The sequence below is a fragment of the Semicossyphus pulcher genome, unplaced genomic scaffold (genome assembly GCF_022749685.1).
Source record: "Semicossyphus pulcher isolate SPU_LCO1_2020_fin unplaced genomic scaffold, fSemPul1.0.p SCAF_6, whole genome shotgun sequence".
Lineage (NCBI taxonomy): Eukaryota > Metazoa > Chordata > Actinopteri > Labriformes > Labridae > Semicossyphus > Semicossyphus pulcher.
In genome coordinates, this window is record NW_027211737.1 from 32,696,797 (window position 1) to 32,712,108 (window position 15,312).

At 41.5% G+C, this 15,312-nt stretch overlaps 2 protein-coding genes across 2 annotated transcripts; both read right to left on the reverse strand.

Moving 5' to 3' along the window:
- Positions 1-350: 350 nt before the first annotated feature.
- Positions 351-4,521, reverse strand: LOC138610691 (palmitoyltransferase ZDHHC12-B-like). The gene is made up of 5 exons (XM_069683492.1): positions 4,191-4,521; positions 2,829-2,962; positions 2,465-2,566; positions 1,509-1,675; positions 351-1,402 (listed from the first exon to the last, which is right to left on the reverse strand). Exons 1-5 carry the CDS (start codon positions 4,285-4,287, stop codon positions 1,087-1,089), a joined length of 816 nt encoding a protein of 271 aa, XP_069539593.1. The 5' UTR covers positions 4,288-4,521; the 3' UTR covers positions 351-1,086.
- Positions 4,522-6,097: 1,576 nt separating this feature from the next.
- slc25a25a (solute carrier family 25 member 25a) lies at positions 6,098-14,179 on the reverse strand. The gene is made up of 10 exons (XM_069682617.1): positions 13,947-14,179; positions 12,136-12,262; positions 11,937-12,024; positions 11,736-11,847; positions 9,694-9,852; positions 8,748-8,900; positions 8,547-8,654; positions 8,259-8,426; positions 7,723-7,873; positions 6,098-7,287 (listed from the first exon to the last, which is right to left on the reverse strand). The coding sequence occupies exons 1-10, from the start codon at positions 14,106-14,108 to the stop codon at positions 7,100-7,102; spliced, it is 1,416 nt and encodes a 471-aa protein (XP_069538718.1). The 5' UTR covers positions 14,109-14,179; the 3' UTR covers positions 6,098-7,099.
- Positions 14,180-15,312: the final 1,133 nt, after the last annotated feature.

The following is a 15,312-nucleotide window of genomic DNA, read 5'->3' on the forward strand; positions in this document are numbered from 1 at the left end:
ACCTGATGATTGCAGGTGTTGATTTAAATTCATCCTAGAAGGTTCCTGGTTTGAATCCCGGTTCAGACGTAGTGGGCCTTTCTGTGTGGAGTCTGCATGTTCTCCCCTGCGTGCGTGGGTTCCCTCCGGCTTCCTCCCACAGTCCAAAGACATGCTCGTTAGGTTCACTGGTGACTCTAAACTGTCAGTAGGTGTGAATGTGAGCGGGAAAGGTTGTCTGTCTCTATGTGTCAGCCCTGTGATTGACCGGTGACCTGTCCAGGTGTGACCCCACCTCTCGCCCAATGAAAGCTGGGATTGGCTCCAGCCCCCCCCCCCCCCCCGCGACCCCAAACAGGATACACGGTGTAGATGATGGATGGACCATAAACATGAACCTCATGAACAACTCAGATAATCCCCAAAGTAAAAGTTATCGCCCTGATATTAAGTCAGTGATTCGAATCATCAGCTGTCAATATATTTTGTTGGTCAATTGCTGCACTTTTTTTAGCTGTGTCATCGTACACAGACCGAGTCAGGAGCAACAGCTGAACAGGATATTAACTTAATAGCTGAGTCTCTAAAGGACCACAAGCCACTAAATCACTGATGAAAATTGTGAGCGGTCATGGTTACGTAGAACTGGCTACTCTGACACTCTCAGCACCTGTGATGAATGCTAGTCTGCTACTACTTCTTAGCCAAGAAGTTATTTTGGGGGGAGTTTATCCTCTGAGGGACACGAATGTCTTTGACTTTAGATAAAGTACAAAAGTGGTGAATCGACTTTAAAACAAACCCTCGCTGCAGTCTGTAGAGCTGAGCTGCTGGCGAGGTGAAAAGGGGTTACTTAGAAAAATCAAAGCAAAGTCTCATGTTTTATCTGCATCAAAAATAATGCACTTTAGTGTCGAGAAATTAGTCAGCTATAACCTGAGTGCAGGTTATTTGTACCACTTTTGCAGATAGTTAGGACACATGTAATAGTCCAGTTTAGTCGTTAAGCTCCACTCTAAAGTGGGAATGAAAGGCTGAATGTTGATTCTTTCCCCTGAGCGTAGCTTCTGAATCTGGTCCAGATGATGGCGTGTTGTCTGTTTGGTGTCAGACAGAGTTCAGGGTGTCTCTGTGGTACATTTTCTCCCACATCACCGTCCTGCAGATGCAGAAGAAGTCCCACAGGTTGCAGAAGACTCCGCGGTCAAAAGGGTTCTCCTCGTCCCCGCAGTGCTTCAGGTAGGAGATCCTGTGCCGGGACATGAACTCCCAGGTGGTGCAGTTGATGGAAACCAGGTAGAGGTGGCAGCCCAGCAGCAGCACCACCACCACAGAGAAAACACCAACCACGGCCAACGCCACCAGCAGAAGGCCGTTCACTCTGAACCACAGCTCCCACGAGATGCTGGGTGAGATACCGGACCTGAAAAATACACATCAGTGTTACAACTGGCTGAAACTTTTTTTAGGTTACAATAATAATAATAATTATAATACTAAATACAGCACGGCCGTGTGAGCAGACGTACAGAGCGATGTGAAGAGCCCACAGCAGAGCGAGCAGCTGCACCAGCAGGTAGACGATGAACCAGCGGTGGTTCCTCTCTCCCACACAGTTCTCGATCCAGGGACAGTGGTGGTCGAAGCGACGGACGCAGCGCTTACACGTCTGGCAGTGCTTCGCTCTCATTGGCTGCTGCTTGGAAAAAAGAAGCCAATAAAAGTGAAACCATTCTTCTTTCAGATCATTCAGCTTCCTCTCAAACTACAAAAGGCAACGTCTGGCATTTTACAGCAGGGTTGACACAGCAGCAGCAGATTCTCTAAGTATTTCTACACTCTGGTGTTTCTACTTTTACTTGAAAATTAAACTTCAAACCTGTTTAGCAACCATGAAAGGGACAAAGGAGTATATACATTTTTTATTATTTTCAGCAGTTCCCAGCAGTATGTAACAATAATTCCCAACGATTTAAGTTATTAAATTTTAAAAACCTGGACCAAGATAATCAGCAGAAATTTGATTGACCAAAATGTACCTTTAATGTCACACGAACATGAGGCGGACCTTTGGTGAAGTTTATTTTGCCTCATTTTGTCTGTTTTATTTGAAATTACATGTTAAAAAAAGCAGCTGTGAATATAGATGCATAAACGCAGCATGTCACAATATTAGATTTTTATGGTTAAAACGTGAGACCTCTTTTAGTCAGTGACTCATTGCCCTGAACTGAAACATTATGACGTACGGTGACAAGATGTTCTACAGCAGTGAACACGTTGTCTGATCATAATTTTGCCAAAGTGCCTTTATAGTTGGAAGCCAAAACAAACAAAAGATTACTAAATCCAGGATCCATCAAGAGAACATCTAACGTGTCACAGGGGTTTTGAACTAAAAAAAGAAAGGAAGAAATGTGCGTTTGAGTTGGAAAGGAAAGAAACACGAGTGTAAGTTGGCAGCTGGCAGCAGCTGGTTGGTTACCTGCAGCAGGCAGTATCCACAGCGCCGCAGCCGAGGGGTTGAAGTCTGAGGAATCATCGATTCCATCTCCTCGTTTGCCCCCTGAACACCCTGAACAACAGACTGGTGACGCAGACACACACATATTTATAATACACACACATATACACAGTCCACTGTTACCATGACTTAAAGTCAGTGGTGGAAAGTAATTAAATATATTAACTCAAGTACTTTGCTTGAGTATTTCCTTTTTATGCTGTTATACCTCTACATCACAAACATGGACCATTTTACATTGTTTGTTTGACAGATTCAGTTACGAGCTCATTTTCAGATACAGTTTTTAATACCCTTCCTTGTGGGTTTCGATGGATAATCTCACCTTGGTAGTGTCAGTGAGAACGAAGCCAGGGTCCATTAAAGAAACAGCAAAGTATAAAAGCACTGACAGCACGACCACGAGGAAGAACAGAACCGGCAGCAGCAGCTCTCCTCGCTCCTCACACTTCCGTAGATCTGCAAACACACACAGAAACACGCATGATATGTTATTCCTCTGGCCTTCTGACACTGAAGAGACGATGGAAATGACTATTGGTGCAAACCTGCAGCTGCATGATTCCATCTACAACAGTAGGTTAGAACATTGTCATTAACTGTGATCTCGACTTTCAGAGCAGGAAAATACAACATTACGACTGTTATATCACCTGTTTCAATAATCACCACATCATATGTTGTCTCATATAAAATGGGCCTTCCACCACTTACTTCTTAGTCTGAACAGTTGTATATGCAACCTGTGATTCTTGACGAAGTTTTCTATCACTTTATTGATGCTAACAAAATGTTTTATTGCCAACATACACTCTCATTTTTATTCTTTATCTTTCATTTTTATTGGATATATTATTAAATGTTAGTGTTTTTTATTGCCTGATTGTACTTGCCTTAATGCATTCTTGAGATGTTCCAATAGGCTACTTTTTTTAACCATGTAAAGAACCTTTGATGTAAAATGTACTGTATAAATAAAGTTTGTTTGTGTATTATTTTATCATAAGGTAAAAGTCTTACAGAGATTAATATTCAAGCAGGCAGCTGTCGTGGTCATTTCTAGAACAAACAGCAGTGATCAGAAATCAGAAGACTGACTACAGGAAATCGAATCAGAAATACTTTATTAATCCCCGGGGGGTGGGAAAGCAACTCTCGTGGTTTCATTACATTTGCAAGTGGACACATTATCCAAGAAAACCCTCATGAATGTTTGTTCAGCTATTCTAGTTTTAGTTAAAGGTGGTTTAAGTTGGTTAAAGTCATAGTTACAGAAATATACATTTCAAACAACATGGAGCATAAAAAATATAAGTATATAAGTTGCATATAGAGGAGGTTTTTGAGTTAACAGTACTACCATTACATAATTAGCACTTTGATTCGCCATGTTGTTTAAAAATGGCTGTTTAAATAAAGTTCCCTTGCCAAACCAAACAGGGGTAAATCAGTTCTTTGTGGATTTGAGCAACAACGGGGACGTTTCATGCGTGAGAGAACCTGTAGTTATACAAGAGGTCCTGGAACAAGGCAGTCTGTAGCTACTCCACTGTTTATCTTTGTCGTGCTGCAGCCAGGTGTGCGTGTTGTTTAAGGCCATCTGGTATCAGGAGATTCAATAATTAAGACCTCCCTCCCTGGCTAAATCAATTAAAAAGTTGTCTCACTTTGAATGAACTTTACTCACCTGTGTTGTGCAGGAACAGTGTGAGGGTTATAACCCAGGTTAGCAGAGTGTGTGTGGCCCGAACCAGAAACCCGGTCCGAAACATATTCTGAGCCATTTTAATATTAATTAGCACCTTTGCTAGCTAGCTAAATGTTTTGCCTCGTTAGCTGTCTTTGACAACATAGCTAAAGTGGCTAACGTTACGAAAGTAAATCAAATACATTCGAAATGTATTTCATTTTACTATGCTATAAATAACGGTGGGTTTTCAAGATCCATTATCTTGTCAGTTATAGTAACTAGAGCACCCTTTAGTTTTAGTGTAGTTCTAGTTTGTGAATTCTGCTGTCATCGCTTCCGTGTTTGGATAAGGGAGGCTGCGTAGGACAAAATACTCGACCTGAACGCGGTGCGAAAAGTCAAACGATTTGAAACAGTAAACCTACATAAACAAACGAGATATAACAAAACTGTTTACTACTCGGTGTATAATCCCATCCCTAAATTATTGTATCCACTCGTTTCAGTATTATCTAACTATACATTTGACAATGTAAGAATATAATAAATCTTCAAGGTAACAAAATAATCACGGAATAATAATTAAAAAGTTTGTCGTGTTAGAAAAACCCTGAACAACATCGTTTAATACGTCAGCCATTTTTATAATATATTCATAAATACAGAGAGCAAGCGTGTCTTTTATCTTTTCTCTTCCCAAAAGATAAACTTCCTGAAGGTTTTGGGGACAATTGATAAATTAAGGTTTTAATCTCCAGAAAATAAATGTTTAACCAACTTTCAGCAAAACAATCAGTCAAGATTGAAATTTAAATGACCCCAATTCCACAGTGCCCATTTATATTGCGAAACCACTAGAGGTGTAGAACCACTGTAAATCTTTTATATAACTCCTAAATCCTCTTTGACACTATATGCATGTGAAGGTTAGGGCACCATGAGGACCAGTTCACCACAACTATAAAAACAGTTCGATTCAGATTCAAGTCTTTGTCATTGTACAAAACAACTAAACAGTGAAGCATCTCCCTGAGCAGCGTAGTGCAGAATAAGATTAAATAAAGATACAAAAATAGAGCAATAGTTATAAAAATAGTTATTATACAGTGTGGAGTTCAGTGATATCTGCTTTTAGTTTGATTTCTTTCTGACCTCGGCTGGTATCTGAATATATTTAGGAAAGATTCCCAAGTCAACATTCATGTCATTAGGATGGTTGTGCGAGGATTTAAGTGCAGTGCACTGACAATTTATTATCATTTTAATTTTCATTGCTCTCGTGAGTTTGAGCATTATTCAGCCCAAACAAGAAAATATAAGTATGTCTAATTCCTTAAATCCTTTTTCAGATATGCATTACACAAAAAAATCCGCATTATATCTAAAAATCCCCAAACAAATCCCACTTCTTTCTTGGTCATATGCAGTGTCACATGACCTGAATGTGGGAAAATACATTTAATAAAGTGCAGCTGAGCTGTCTTTGACATCTGACGAAGAACCAGCTGATTTCTCAGGTCAGATGTTTGTTTGTTATCAGCTGCTGTAGTTTGAGGTTGAAGTGAAACTAATGTGCACAGATTGGACAAACATACAGATCATTTATACCTACTACATTCTGAATAAAAAGGAAGACGACTGAGACTCAGCATTACAAGAATTTGCATTTATTTGCATCAAAATGGTCCATTAAAATAATTCTAAAAAGTCATTCTTTACAAAAGAATTCGATCTTTATACCTGGATTGATATGACATTCATTCAGAGGCCCTTCCAGCTTAGATTAAAGTGCAATACATCGCTCATCTCTTTTCAGCCTAGTTTTTCAGAGTATGACTGTGAAACGAACAAAAACAAAGTGTGCTCCTCTGTGACTGAAACAGTAATCTGCCCTTAAACCTGAGGTGAACATTAAGATATCTGTACCTTTAAAAAGGGCAAAAACATCTACTAAGATTAACAGACATGATCCGGAGCAGTTTGCATCATCAAAAATATATATTTAAGACGCTAGAACAGCAGAAACATGAGCACAAACTCCAACCTCGTTCCAACAACTCACCAGGCAACATTTAGTGTTTGATAGCCACATGTTAAGGCTGCTACCTGGCGTTAAATTCCCATCCTGAATATCCCTCACTGCATTTATCAAATCGTTCGTTTGGCTCTTCAGACAGGAAACATGCAGCATGATACCTCCTCTCTTCTTAATAAAAACTATAAATACAGGATGAAAATAAATACTCCATTCATTCAGGACAGGGGCGGAGAGAGATCAAACTCACGTGTGCAAAGCTCTCTCTCTTCTAGGAACACAATCATTTCTTCCTACAGGCAGATCTGTTAAAGAATAAAACTTCTTAAAGAGATTATTAATGCTTCATCTGCCTATAAAAAGTACCCTGAATGAAAGAAAGACTTCTCTTCAGTAGTTACACAACACGAGCTGGTGATGCATATCCAACTGCCAGACAAAAACTTGCAACTCAAACCTGAAAAAAAGAAAGACGTTTTTGCTCAGGCACGAGGCAGAACGAGCAAAACCCACAAACATTTGGTCCTTGACTTTCAGTCACATCCCTCATATTCCTCATTTCAACACTCAACACAACTTCTTTAAAACATAAATAGCAGCAATCAATCTGAGCTCACAGAGTCCATATCCTCCACCTCGGCCTTTTCAACGTGACCACTGTCCCTTCTCGTCTTTCATCAGCTGACATTCACAGAATGAGATCGTTCCACGAACCCTCAGAGGGGACACAAGGTCCCTGGGATTCCCTAGCATGAGCCCTGGGAGAGAGGGGGTGAGGGAGGGTGGTGGTAGTGTTGTTTGGTGGGAGGGAGACGGGGGTCTCTTGTCACATTCTTGCTGTAAAGTCAAATGACAAAGGAAGGGTTAGGTTTCAGCGCGATGTCACTCCCAGCTGCGTCTTCAGGCGCTCATACACCACGTAGCTGATGCTGACGGCAGGGATCACTTTGAGGAAGTTGGGGGCCAGACCTCTGTAGAGTCCCGTCGGGCCCTCGGTCTGCAGGATCTGCCTGAAGAGGCCGCTCATGGTCACCTGCTCGCTAATGCTCCCCGTGGCAGCTGAAAGGATCAAAATAAACAGATCATATTTAGATGATGTGAGGTTAGATACTTGTTTGTCTTGTTTTTCAAATGTCAACAGTAGAGCTTATCAGTTTACAGGAAATGCAAATTAAGACTAAAATTGTGACAAAAGCCTTTAATTAATTACAGGTTATTTTTCACCAATTTTAATCTAAAATGTTTCAGGACAGTTTCTGCCTCTCATCTGGAATGTCAGGAATGTCCCTCTCTAACCGGTCATGGCGGTTTCCTCCCTAACCACTGACACATCATTATCTGCTGTGATCCTTCAAGGTGGAGCTGCAGCTCTCCATTTTAAATTAATGTGTACAGATGTGGTTTTAGTTGAATACTTACTATAATATAGTTATTAAAGACGCTAAATATGTACATGATAGTTTAATGGACGTGTAGTACTCCAGGAAGCCTCACCTTGTGCTTGCATGCGCGTTCGGACCAGGGCGAGAGGATAACTGGCGAGCTGCCCGCAGGTGCTGGAGACGGTGCCGCAGGCCAGCAGGACGAGCACGCCGGGGTCGGTACTGTTGGTGCCGTACTGCTGCAGGTACCTGTTCTTCAGCGTCTGAGGAGGGAGAGAGAACAGAGCTTAGAAAAAGGGCCAATTCTCTCAACTAGGTTCTCATATTTTACTGTTATGCTCCCATTTTTGCAGGATTATGTCAGACTCGGTTATATAACCAGTCATGAGTCATCATCAGCATTTTTGAGATATCTTCTGAACAAATGCTTCTTAGTCCCAAATATAGAACAGCGTTTGCTTCAACACTTGTATTATATCAGTGTGCAAGTAAGAGTAAACTGTAAATGTGCTGAAGGGATTATCATTCCTGCTCTGATTAGAAGTTACGTCACAATATGAAAACATTGTGTGTTTAGTCTGTAGCATCAGCATGTTTGTTTTGTATCACGCTGCTTATAAGCTCAAGCATACGGGACGTCAGTCTCACCTCGTACACAGCCAGGTCGATGCCCGCGTAGGGGATGATGCCGAGCATGTTTGGGATGTATCCTTTATAAAACGCTCCCAGTCCTTCCCTCCTGAAGATCTGCCTCGCACAGTTTGAGATCCCCGAGTACTGACCGGTCTTCCTCAGAGCCAGACGAGTTTTCAGGACCTGGGGAAATAATCAGTCAATGTCAGAGTTGCATTTAACTTTAAGTCTTGAAAAGTCACAAATAAGGAGGCCTAATGTACTTTTTAAACTTTAGATAGATCTAATTAAACTGATAGTCACCTCCATGGGGTAGATTGTGCTCTGGGCCATGACTCCGGCCAGAGAGCCGGCAACAAATCGCTCCAAGATGCTCAGAGTCTCCTTATCGCTGCCGATTAAACGCTTAATCTGGAAAAAACAAGTGAGAAATAAAATGAATGAATGGACACCAAGAACTCGCAGTGACATTAGAAAGCAGACTGAAGAAGTGAATCATCTTACCTGTTCGTACGCCATGAACTTGAGGGCAGACTCGGGGGCGATTTTGATGATGTTCACACCGTTTCCTCGCCACAGCGACCTCACGCCGCCCTCTTTGATCATCTGCATCAAACCGCTCATGATGCACATGTTGTTGGTTCGAGAGCCATAAACCTGAGAGGCAGAAAAAGAAGTCAGAGTCAGACATGGAAAGCAACATGTCTGTAATGGCTTCTATTTAGAGATTTAAATATTGTAGTGAGTAACATTAGCATTTTTGAGGAGTAATCGTGCATGCGATATGTCAGTCAAGACTTCTTCTGACCCATAAACTCTGCCAACTGGGTCTGTTTAATCAAGTGTTGGGAAAATACACACTTGATAGAACCCCTCTGATCGATGGGGCTCAAAGTCGACTGTCCACATACTAACTGACGCAAATCAGGGCCACTGACACAGATCCTGAATCAGGGCAGTTAGACCTTCATCCCAGTGATGACGGGGGACCATGAAACAGCCAAGGGTGTGACGACCGTAGGTGAGCTGTGATTGGTCGGCAGCCAGGCATGGCTTTGACACAATCTGCCCCTGGACTCTGGCCCCCCACGCTTACACACTTCCCATTGAACATTAACTCGTTTGAGTCACTCGCTCTTGAGAAACATGTTTCTAACTGATTGAGCCACCTGCAGTTACAAAAGAGGCTCGTTTACAGCCTCCAGGTGAATCTCTCACATCAGTTTTAATCTTTTCATTTGACTTCAGAAGTTTCTGTTTGCTGCACAAAAACCTGGAAACTGGATCACATCATCCACAAGCAAACGACAGTAAGATGCGTTTCCAGAACCTTCTCCACATGTTGCCCAGTTCACAAACCCCCCCCCTACGGCCGGGACACTCGAGTCCCGTTCTCTACGGTCCTGTTCTTAGATCACAAAAGAGGTTTAGTGTGATTTCTTCCCCTCACCTGCATCATGACTTTGAGTCGGTCCAGGGGAGCCGTGCATGTCCTTGAAACAGCTCCGGCTCCTCCACCTGCGACCAGGTGTCTCCACCACATCCCAGTCATCTTCTCCTCCACGGTGAACTCATCAGGCACCATCAGGTTCTCCCCGACATCGAATATCTGCCAGGAAAAGAGACGGGAATTATACAAACAGTAGACTTTCATATCTTTATTTTCATTCTTATGTTATACATCCCGTTTATTTGGATCTTATTCTTCCCATTATCATCGTGTGATTTCCTTTTTGTTGAGCACTTTGATATTTAAAAGGCTTTAACACTTATTAGAAAAAGCAACTTCTTCATCCTCTTCTTTTCGCCATAATTTAAACTAAATTGCCCCCAAAGGTAAATGTATCTTGTTCAAAGAGAACTTTTATTTATTGTTGAAACAACTAGACTAAAACACATTTCAGCAATAACCCATCAGTGTATGATGTCTTTACTGAAATCCGTTCCTTGTTTTTGCACACACTAAAGAACTACTTTAGTGCTGAGTGTTATTTTCTTTTTAATAGAGAATATAAACATTTGTTGAAATAAAAACATTGTTCAGCCTGTTCGACTGTACTCGGAGGGTAGGAGATTGAATTTTTGATGTCACGGGTATTTTAAATAAAGATATAACTGTTGTGATTAAATTAAAGACGACATCAGATAAACTCTAATATGATACTTTAAATAATACCAGATAACAGACTAGGAAAGGCCGATGTCCTGCAGACGACTTCAGGATTTCTTATTTGTTTTGTCCTCCTCCATTAGCAGCTGCTGCTTTGATGTGGTGTTGTTAGTGTACGGTCCTGTCATCATTTCATGTTGGCAGCACATGATGGTGCTCCGGTGTGACAGCCGAGTATGCTTCACAAGAATCCCCTGCTGCAGTAACAGCCAAGCTTTGTGACCGTCACTTAGCACCAGGGTTTGTTTCACAGACGGCACAGTGCACGTTAACATTTCATTGATATCAGTGGACAATTGTGGAAACACTGCACTCATTTGACATCTCAGCTATCATGCTAATGAGGCTGCGCAGGCAAAGGGCAAAAGGAGAAAGGCCATGAGGAGGCATGTCTCGAAAGATCTGGGTCAGGAGCAGAGAGGGGGCACAGGCTACGAACAGGATCCGCCTGAGCCGTCTTTTACGCCTAACTTTAAAAATCACTTTGAAAAACATTGTTTTTGATTTCTTTGTGTGAAGTTTTTCATTTTGCTTTAAATGTTTTACACTTGCATAACTTGTATTGCCCCGACCCAATTAGAACGCACGAAACCCTCCTCATCATAAACAGCTGGTATGGAGCTTCAGTGTCATTCTACGCACCCTGGTTATGCTTTGGGAATTGAACCTGTGACCACACAGAGCATTAAACATTTTTTGAGAACTCGGGTGACCCAGCAGCTCATGTTTCATCAGTAACTTGGCTGGTTCTGCCGGGCCTCCCAGGAGGGGTAACCTTAGCTCTATTTCTGGCCACGGCTCAGCCTGACAGACACTTCAGTGCAAAGTCGAGCCCGCTGGACTCATTAGATGGCACCAGCCTCGAAATTTCAGATGATTATCTCACTTTGGTCTCAACCTGCTGTGACTGACCGCTGTTCCCTTTTACATAACAGCTAGACAACTCGGCAAATCCTTCCGACGTAATCCTCCCGGAATTGGACCAATTCCTTTCATAGCCTAATAGAGCTTAATGGCTGACGCACGACTTGTTCTGAAGAAGTCTTTTACCGAAGCGCTCCTTAAGTGACCAGTTTTCAGAGACAGGAAGTTCCAACTCCCTTCTTATCATTATCAAATGCCTAGATAGAGTTATTAAGATTATGTTTAAGTTTGCGTAAGACCAACAGTGGAACCTTCTAGGTCTTTCCATGTTCACTGAGATTGGTAAACTAAAGACTCAGATCTTCCCTGTTAAGGTTCTGAAAGTGAAATATCACCATCGTCACAGCTGTTCCCCTTTCAGTCAAAATGTGTGGTTCAGTGCAGACTGTTGAACTAACCGTGGAGTGTTTCCAGTAGAGGATGATCTCAGGAATGTTCTCCGTCTTCTCCACCATGGGGTAGTTGCTCCAGTCTTTACTGCCGATAGTTATCATTCCGTTCTTATCCATGCTTTAAAAAAAAGATAGAAACAAAGTAAGATTTTGAGCCCCTTAATCCAACAATCCAACATTGCAGTTGAAATGGATGAATTAAATTACCTCTTAAGGGCTTTCTCTGCGTGCTGCGGAGAAATATGCACACCGAGGTCCTGGAGAGACTGAATGAACTCCTTTGGGTCAACGCAACCTTAAAAGGAAGCAAAGTAAAGATGTGAGAAAAAGTCTTTCATACTTTTGGTGAACTTCTGACACAAAGTGAAAGATGAAACCAAGTGAGAACAAAACCTCAGCCTCATACCTGCATTCTTCTTGTCAAGGCTTTTGACCACAAGCTTCAGGTCTTTTTCATAGTCTTGCAGATAGTGAACAAACTCCTCAAAGTCCAGCTGTCCACCAGAGTCAGCTTCTTCCCTTTTTAAGGTTTTCTGAAGTGAAAAACATTTACATACAATAAGACATGGCATTTGGTTTCAGTCAGATAAGGGCAATGAGTTCTGTTGGAGACATGAGGGTTGGTTGAATGACACAAAGATGCAAATACGAGGGCGTTACACGATACAGTTTCAGCAGCAGATGAAATATTGCAGCGGTATGCAGAGGAGTCATCTGTGCTGACACAAAAACAATTTAAGTCACTTATGAACAGGTACACTAAGTTCTGTAGTGTACTCTGTCTAAATGTCAACCATGCAGTCCTGAACATGATTGGACATTAAAGGCTCGTGTTTCATGACCCAACAGGATAGCACCGTAACCCATTTGCTAAGCTGCTGTGCACTTGGCGTTCTTGAATGATATTTTGGTTCTCCAGGACAGGGAACAGGAGGAATTAGGTAGTAACTCTTTGACCTAACCTGCAGGTCGACCCGCCAACTGCTTTAATCCGGTACAAGCTCAAACCTCCTGAGCTAAAACAAGACGAGGACACCGGCAGTCCTCCAGCCTGCTGACCGGCGCTGATACCTGACCCGCTGCCCACAGCGCTGGCTTTTGACCGTCATACTGTAATAATGATACTCTGCAGAACATTTCTGTTCTCCCCTGCAGCTCACGCTTAACTACCTACACATCAATTTGACCTACAGCATGGGTACAGTCATACATTTTGATCCATGCATGTCTCTACTATATGCTTGTACTGCATACAGGCACACTGTTGCAGCTGCTCTACCAGCAACAAATGGGGCAGGTGACTTTGCTGGAGGCATTAGATCCAAGCTAAAGTTGTTACACAGAAATAAATAATGTTTAATGAATATTCTTGACATGCCATCAGTTTGTGAGCAATCATTTAAACTTCAGCTAATGCAAGAAATAGAAACAGGTCATTGTCCAACTGATGCAGGCGGAGGATGAGTCACAGTGCAGGCCAATCATTCAACACTTAATGAACGTTTTGTTCTCCAGTTTGAGAGTCACAGGGAGGCCTGTGCGCATGTGTTAAGTATTAATATAGTAATCAATTATAAAGGCTATACACACAGGACAAGAGATGTGCATTTTGAGTAATAAGTCTGAATAGTCCCACTGTTAAGCATTTTTCAACTTTATAAATACTATACTGTAATTTGTGAATTTAAGGTTATGACTATAATTTCTGACTTAAAATATGTTTTCACAAATGGATTCATCCGATGTAAAGTCTTTCGCTTTGAATAGACAGCAGATACTGATTTCAACCACTTTCGACATTAACTCTCATAACATGGCATAGCATAGCACACATTCCTTTTTAGTGTGGATTTTCTCTGTAGCACAGCCCGCGCTGGTTTCACTTTAGTTAGTTTTTACAATTTTTAAAACTTAAATTACATAGACGAAAAATATTGACGGTTTACATAATAAAGGCATACATTTAGAAAATAGAAATAGCTATCAAAAGTTTTCACAAAAATGTGTCATTCACATAGAGACATTTTTAGAAGCCGGTCAGCTTTGCGGCCTAGTCGTGAAGGCTTTTTACAACCCTGTGCTAATCCTTCCGGCGCCCGGAAAGAAAAGATTTTGTGCTGATTAAAGTGATGGGATTTCAAAAAGTAGGTGATCGTTAAGGCTAATAGAGTGTGTTGAACATTTAAAGACGTACAAAGTTAACTTGGAGAGATTTACCTTTCGCCATCTTTGGTAGGTTGAAAACTCCTGAGACGGCAGGAACACGCTCAATTTGTTAAAGAGAGACTTCAGCTCCGACGGAAGTCCGTTGGACTCAAAATATTCCACTTCAACCGGGTCTAAGTTCGACACGGGGACGTAAAGGCACAGGCCGAGCATGTTTGGCTTCGGAAAATTAAAAAAGTGACTACAATAAATAAATAAATAGCACACCGAAGTCGGTGCTACTCCTCCACGGTTTAATGCTGAAATGCCGGTAAGGAAACCCCGGCCGGCTTCTAAAGAATGACAAGAGATCACGCCTCTTCCAGGAATAGCTCCACCTTATTGGCTGCACAAACTGTCTTGCCAACTATTTTTACATCATTTTACTACTGGCCAATCGCTGATGCAGCTCATTGATGGGGCTCGGCTCGGTCCCGCCTCTATTTGCGTAAAGAAATGTGGAGACTGAGAAAGCCAATCCCGTCCCCCCTTTCAACGAGCGTGGGAAACACTGACCAATCCCGAGTCTTTCTTCATTCAAACCGAGAAAAAAACGGACACGGGGGCTGCTTGGCGGTACACGAGCCATGACCTTGCCAAGTACGTAGAAAACAAACTCTGAACACCTATAAAACCAGAATAGCACTGCTGATTGATGTGGTGAAAACATATCTGAAGCTAGGATAGATATTATGATATTATTATGTTTTTTCTGTCATGGCTTACACACAACTCATATGAAAAAGAAAGTTAGAGATCAAAACAAAGGGACATAAATAGTTGAAACAAAAAATTTAAATGGATTGAAACTAATAATCAAAAGAACTGCAAGTCTTGTATGGCACCCAATCTCCATTAATAAAATGAAATCCAGAAATCAAACTAGTTTGTCGTTTGTCAACACATGGTTGCACAATGAAATGTATGTTATAGCCTCTATAAAGCTACACACTGACAGAACATATATTCAGTCAGTGTTTTGCATGAGATATTGACCTTGAAACCTGAAAAACTGTAATCTTTATGTCCTTGTATTAATTTGAGTCTAACTTCTACTTGTTTTATTATCCAAAAGGACGTTTGATTTGCATGTATTAAACACAAGATATAAAATGCAGCAATGACTACACAAACTATAAATGTTTATGTAATTTTATGTTTCATGCGTTTTAGTTAAATCGTCTAGTTCTGCAACGGGCAAATTTAAAAACACAGGCACAACACAACAGTCTCATGTAGCAGTCTAAATGAATGAATCAGTGCAAAATCTATGTGGGATTTTGTGAAAATGTTTTATTCCAGCTTCAGGCCATGCTAGTTGTTTCTCACTTAGGCTTTTAAATGCCTTCCGCATGTCGTACTGTACGTTATAAGTGTT

Bases quoted from the DNA above. Each gene is read 5' to 3' on its own strand.
- slc25a25a (XM_069682617.1), bottom strand. From the start codon at position 14,108: ATGCTCGGCCTGTGCCTTTACGTCCCCGTGTCGAACTTAGACCCGGTT. The intron at 8,427-8,546 runs GTGACTATCAGT...TTATTTCCCCAG, and splicing joins GCACAATCTACCCCATGGAG to GTCCTGAAAACTCGTCTGGC. The intron at 7,874-8,258 runs GTGAGACTGACG...CTCCCTCCTCAG, and splicing joins TCGACCTGGCTGTGTACGAG to ACGCTGAAGAACAGGTACCT.
- LOC138610691 (XM_069683492.1), bottom strand. From the start codon at position 4,287: ATGGCTCAGAATATGTTTCGGACCGGGTTTCTGGTTCGGGCCACACAC. The intron at 1,676-2,464 runs GTAACCAACCAG...TTTTCCAAGCAG, and splicing joins GTGGATACTGCCTGCTGCAG to CAGCCAATGAGAGCGAAGCA. The intron at 1,403-1,508 runs GTACGTCTGCTC...TGTATTTTTCAG, and splicing joins TGGGCTCTTCACATCGCTCT to GTCCGGTATCTCACCCAGCA.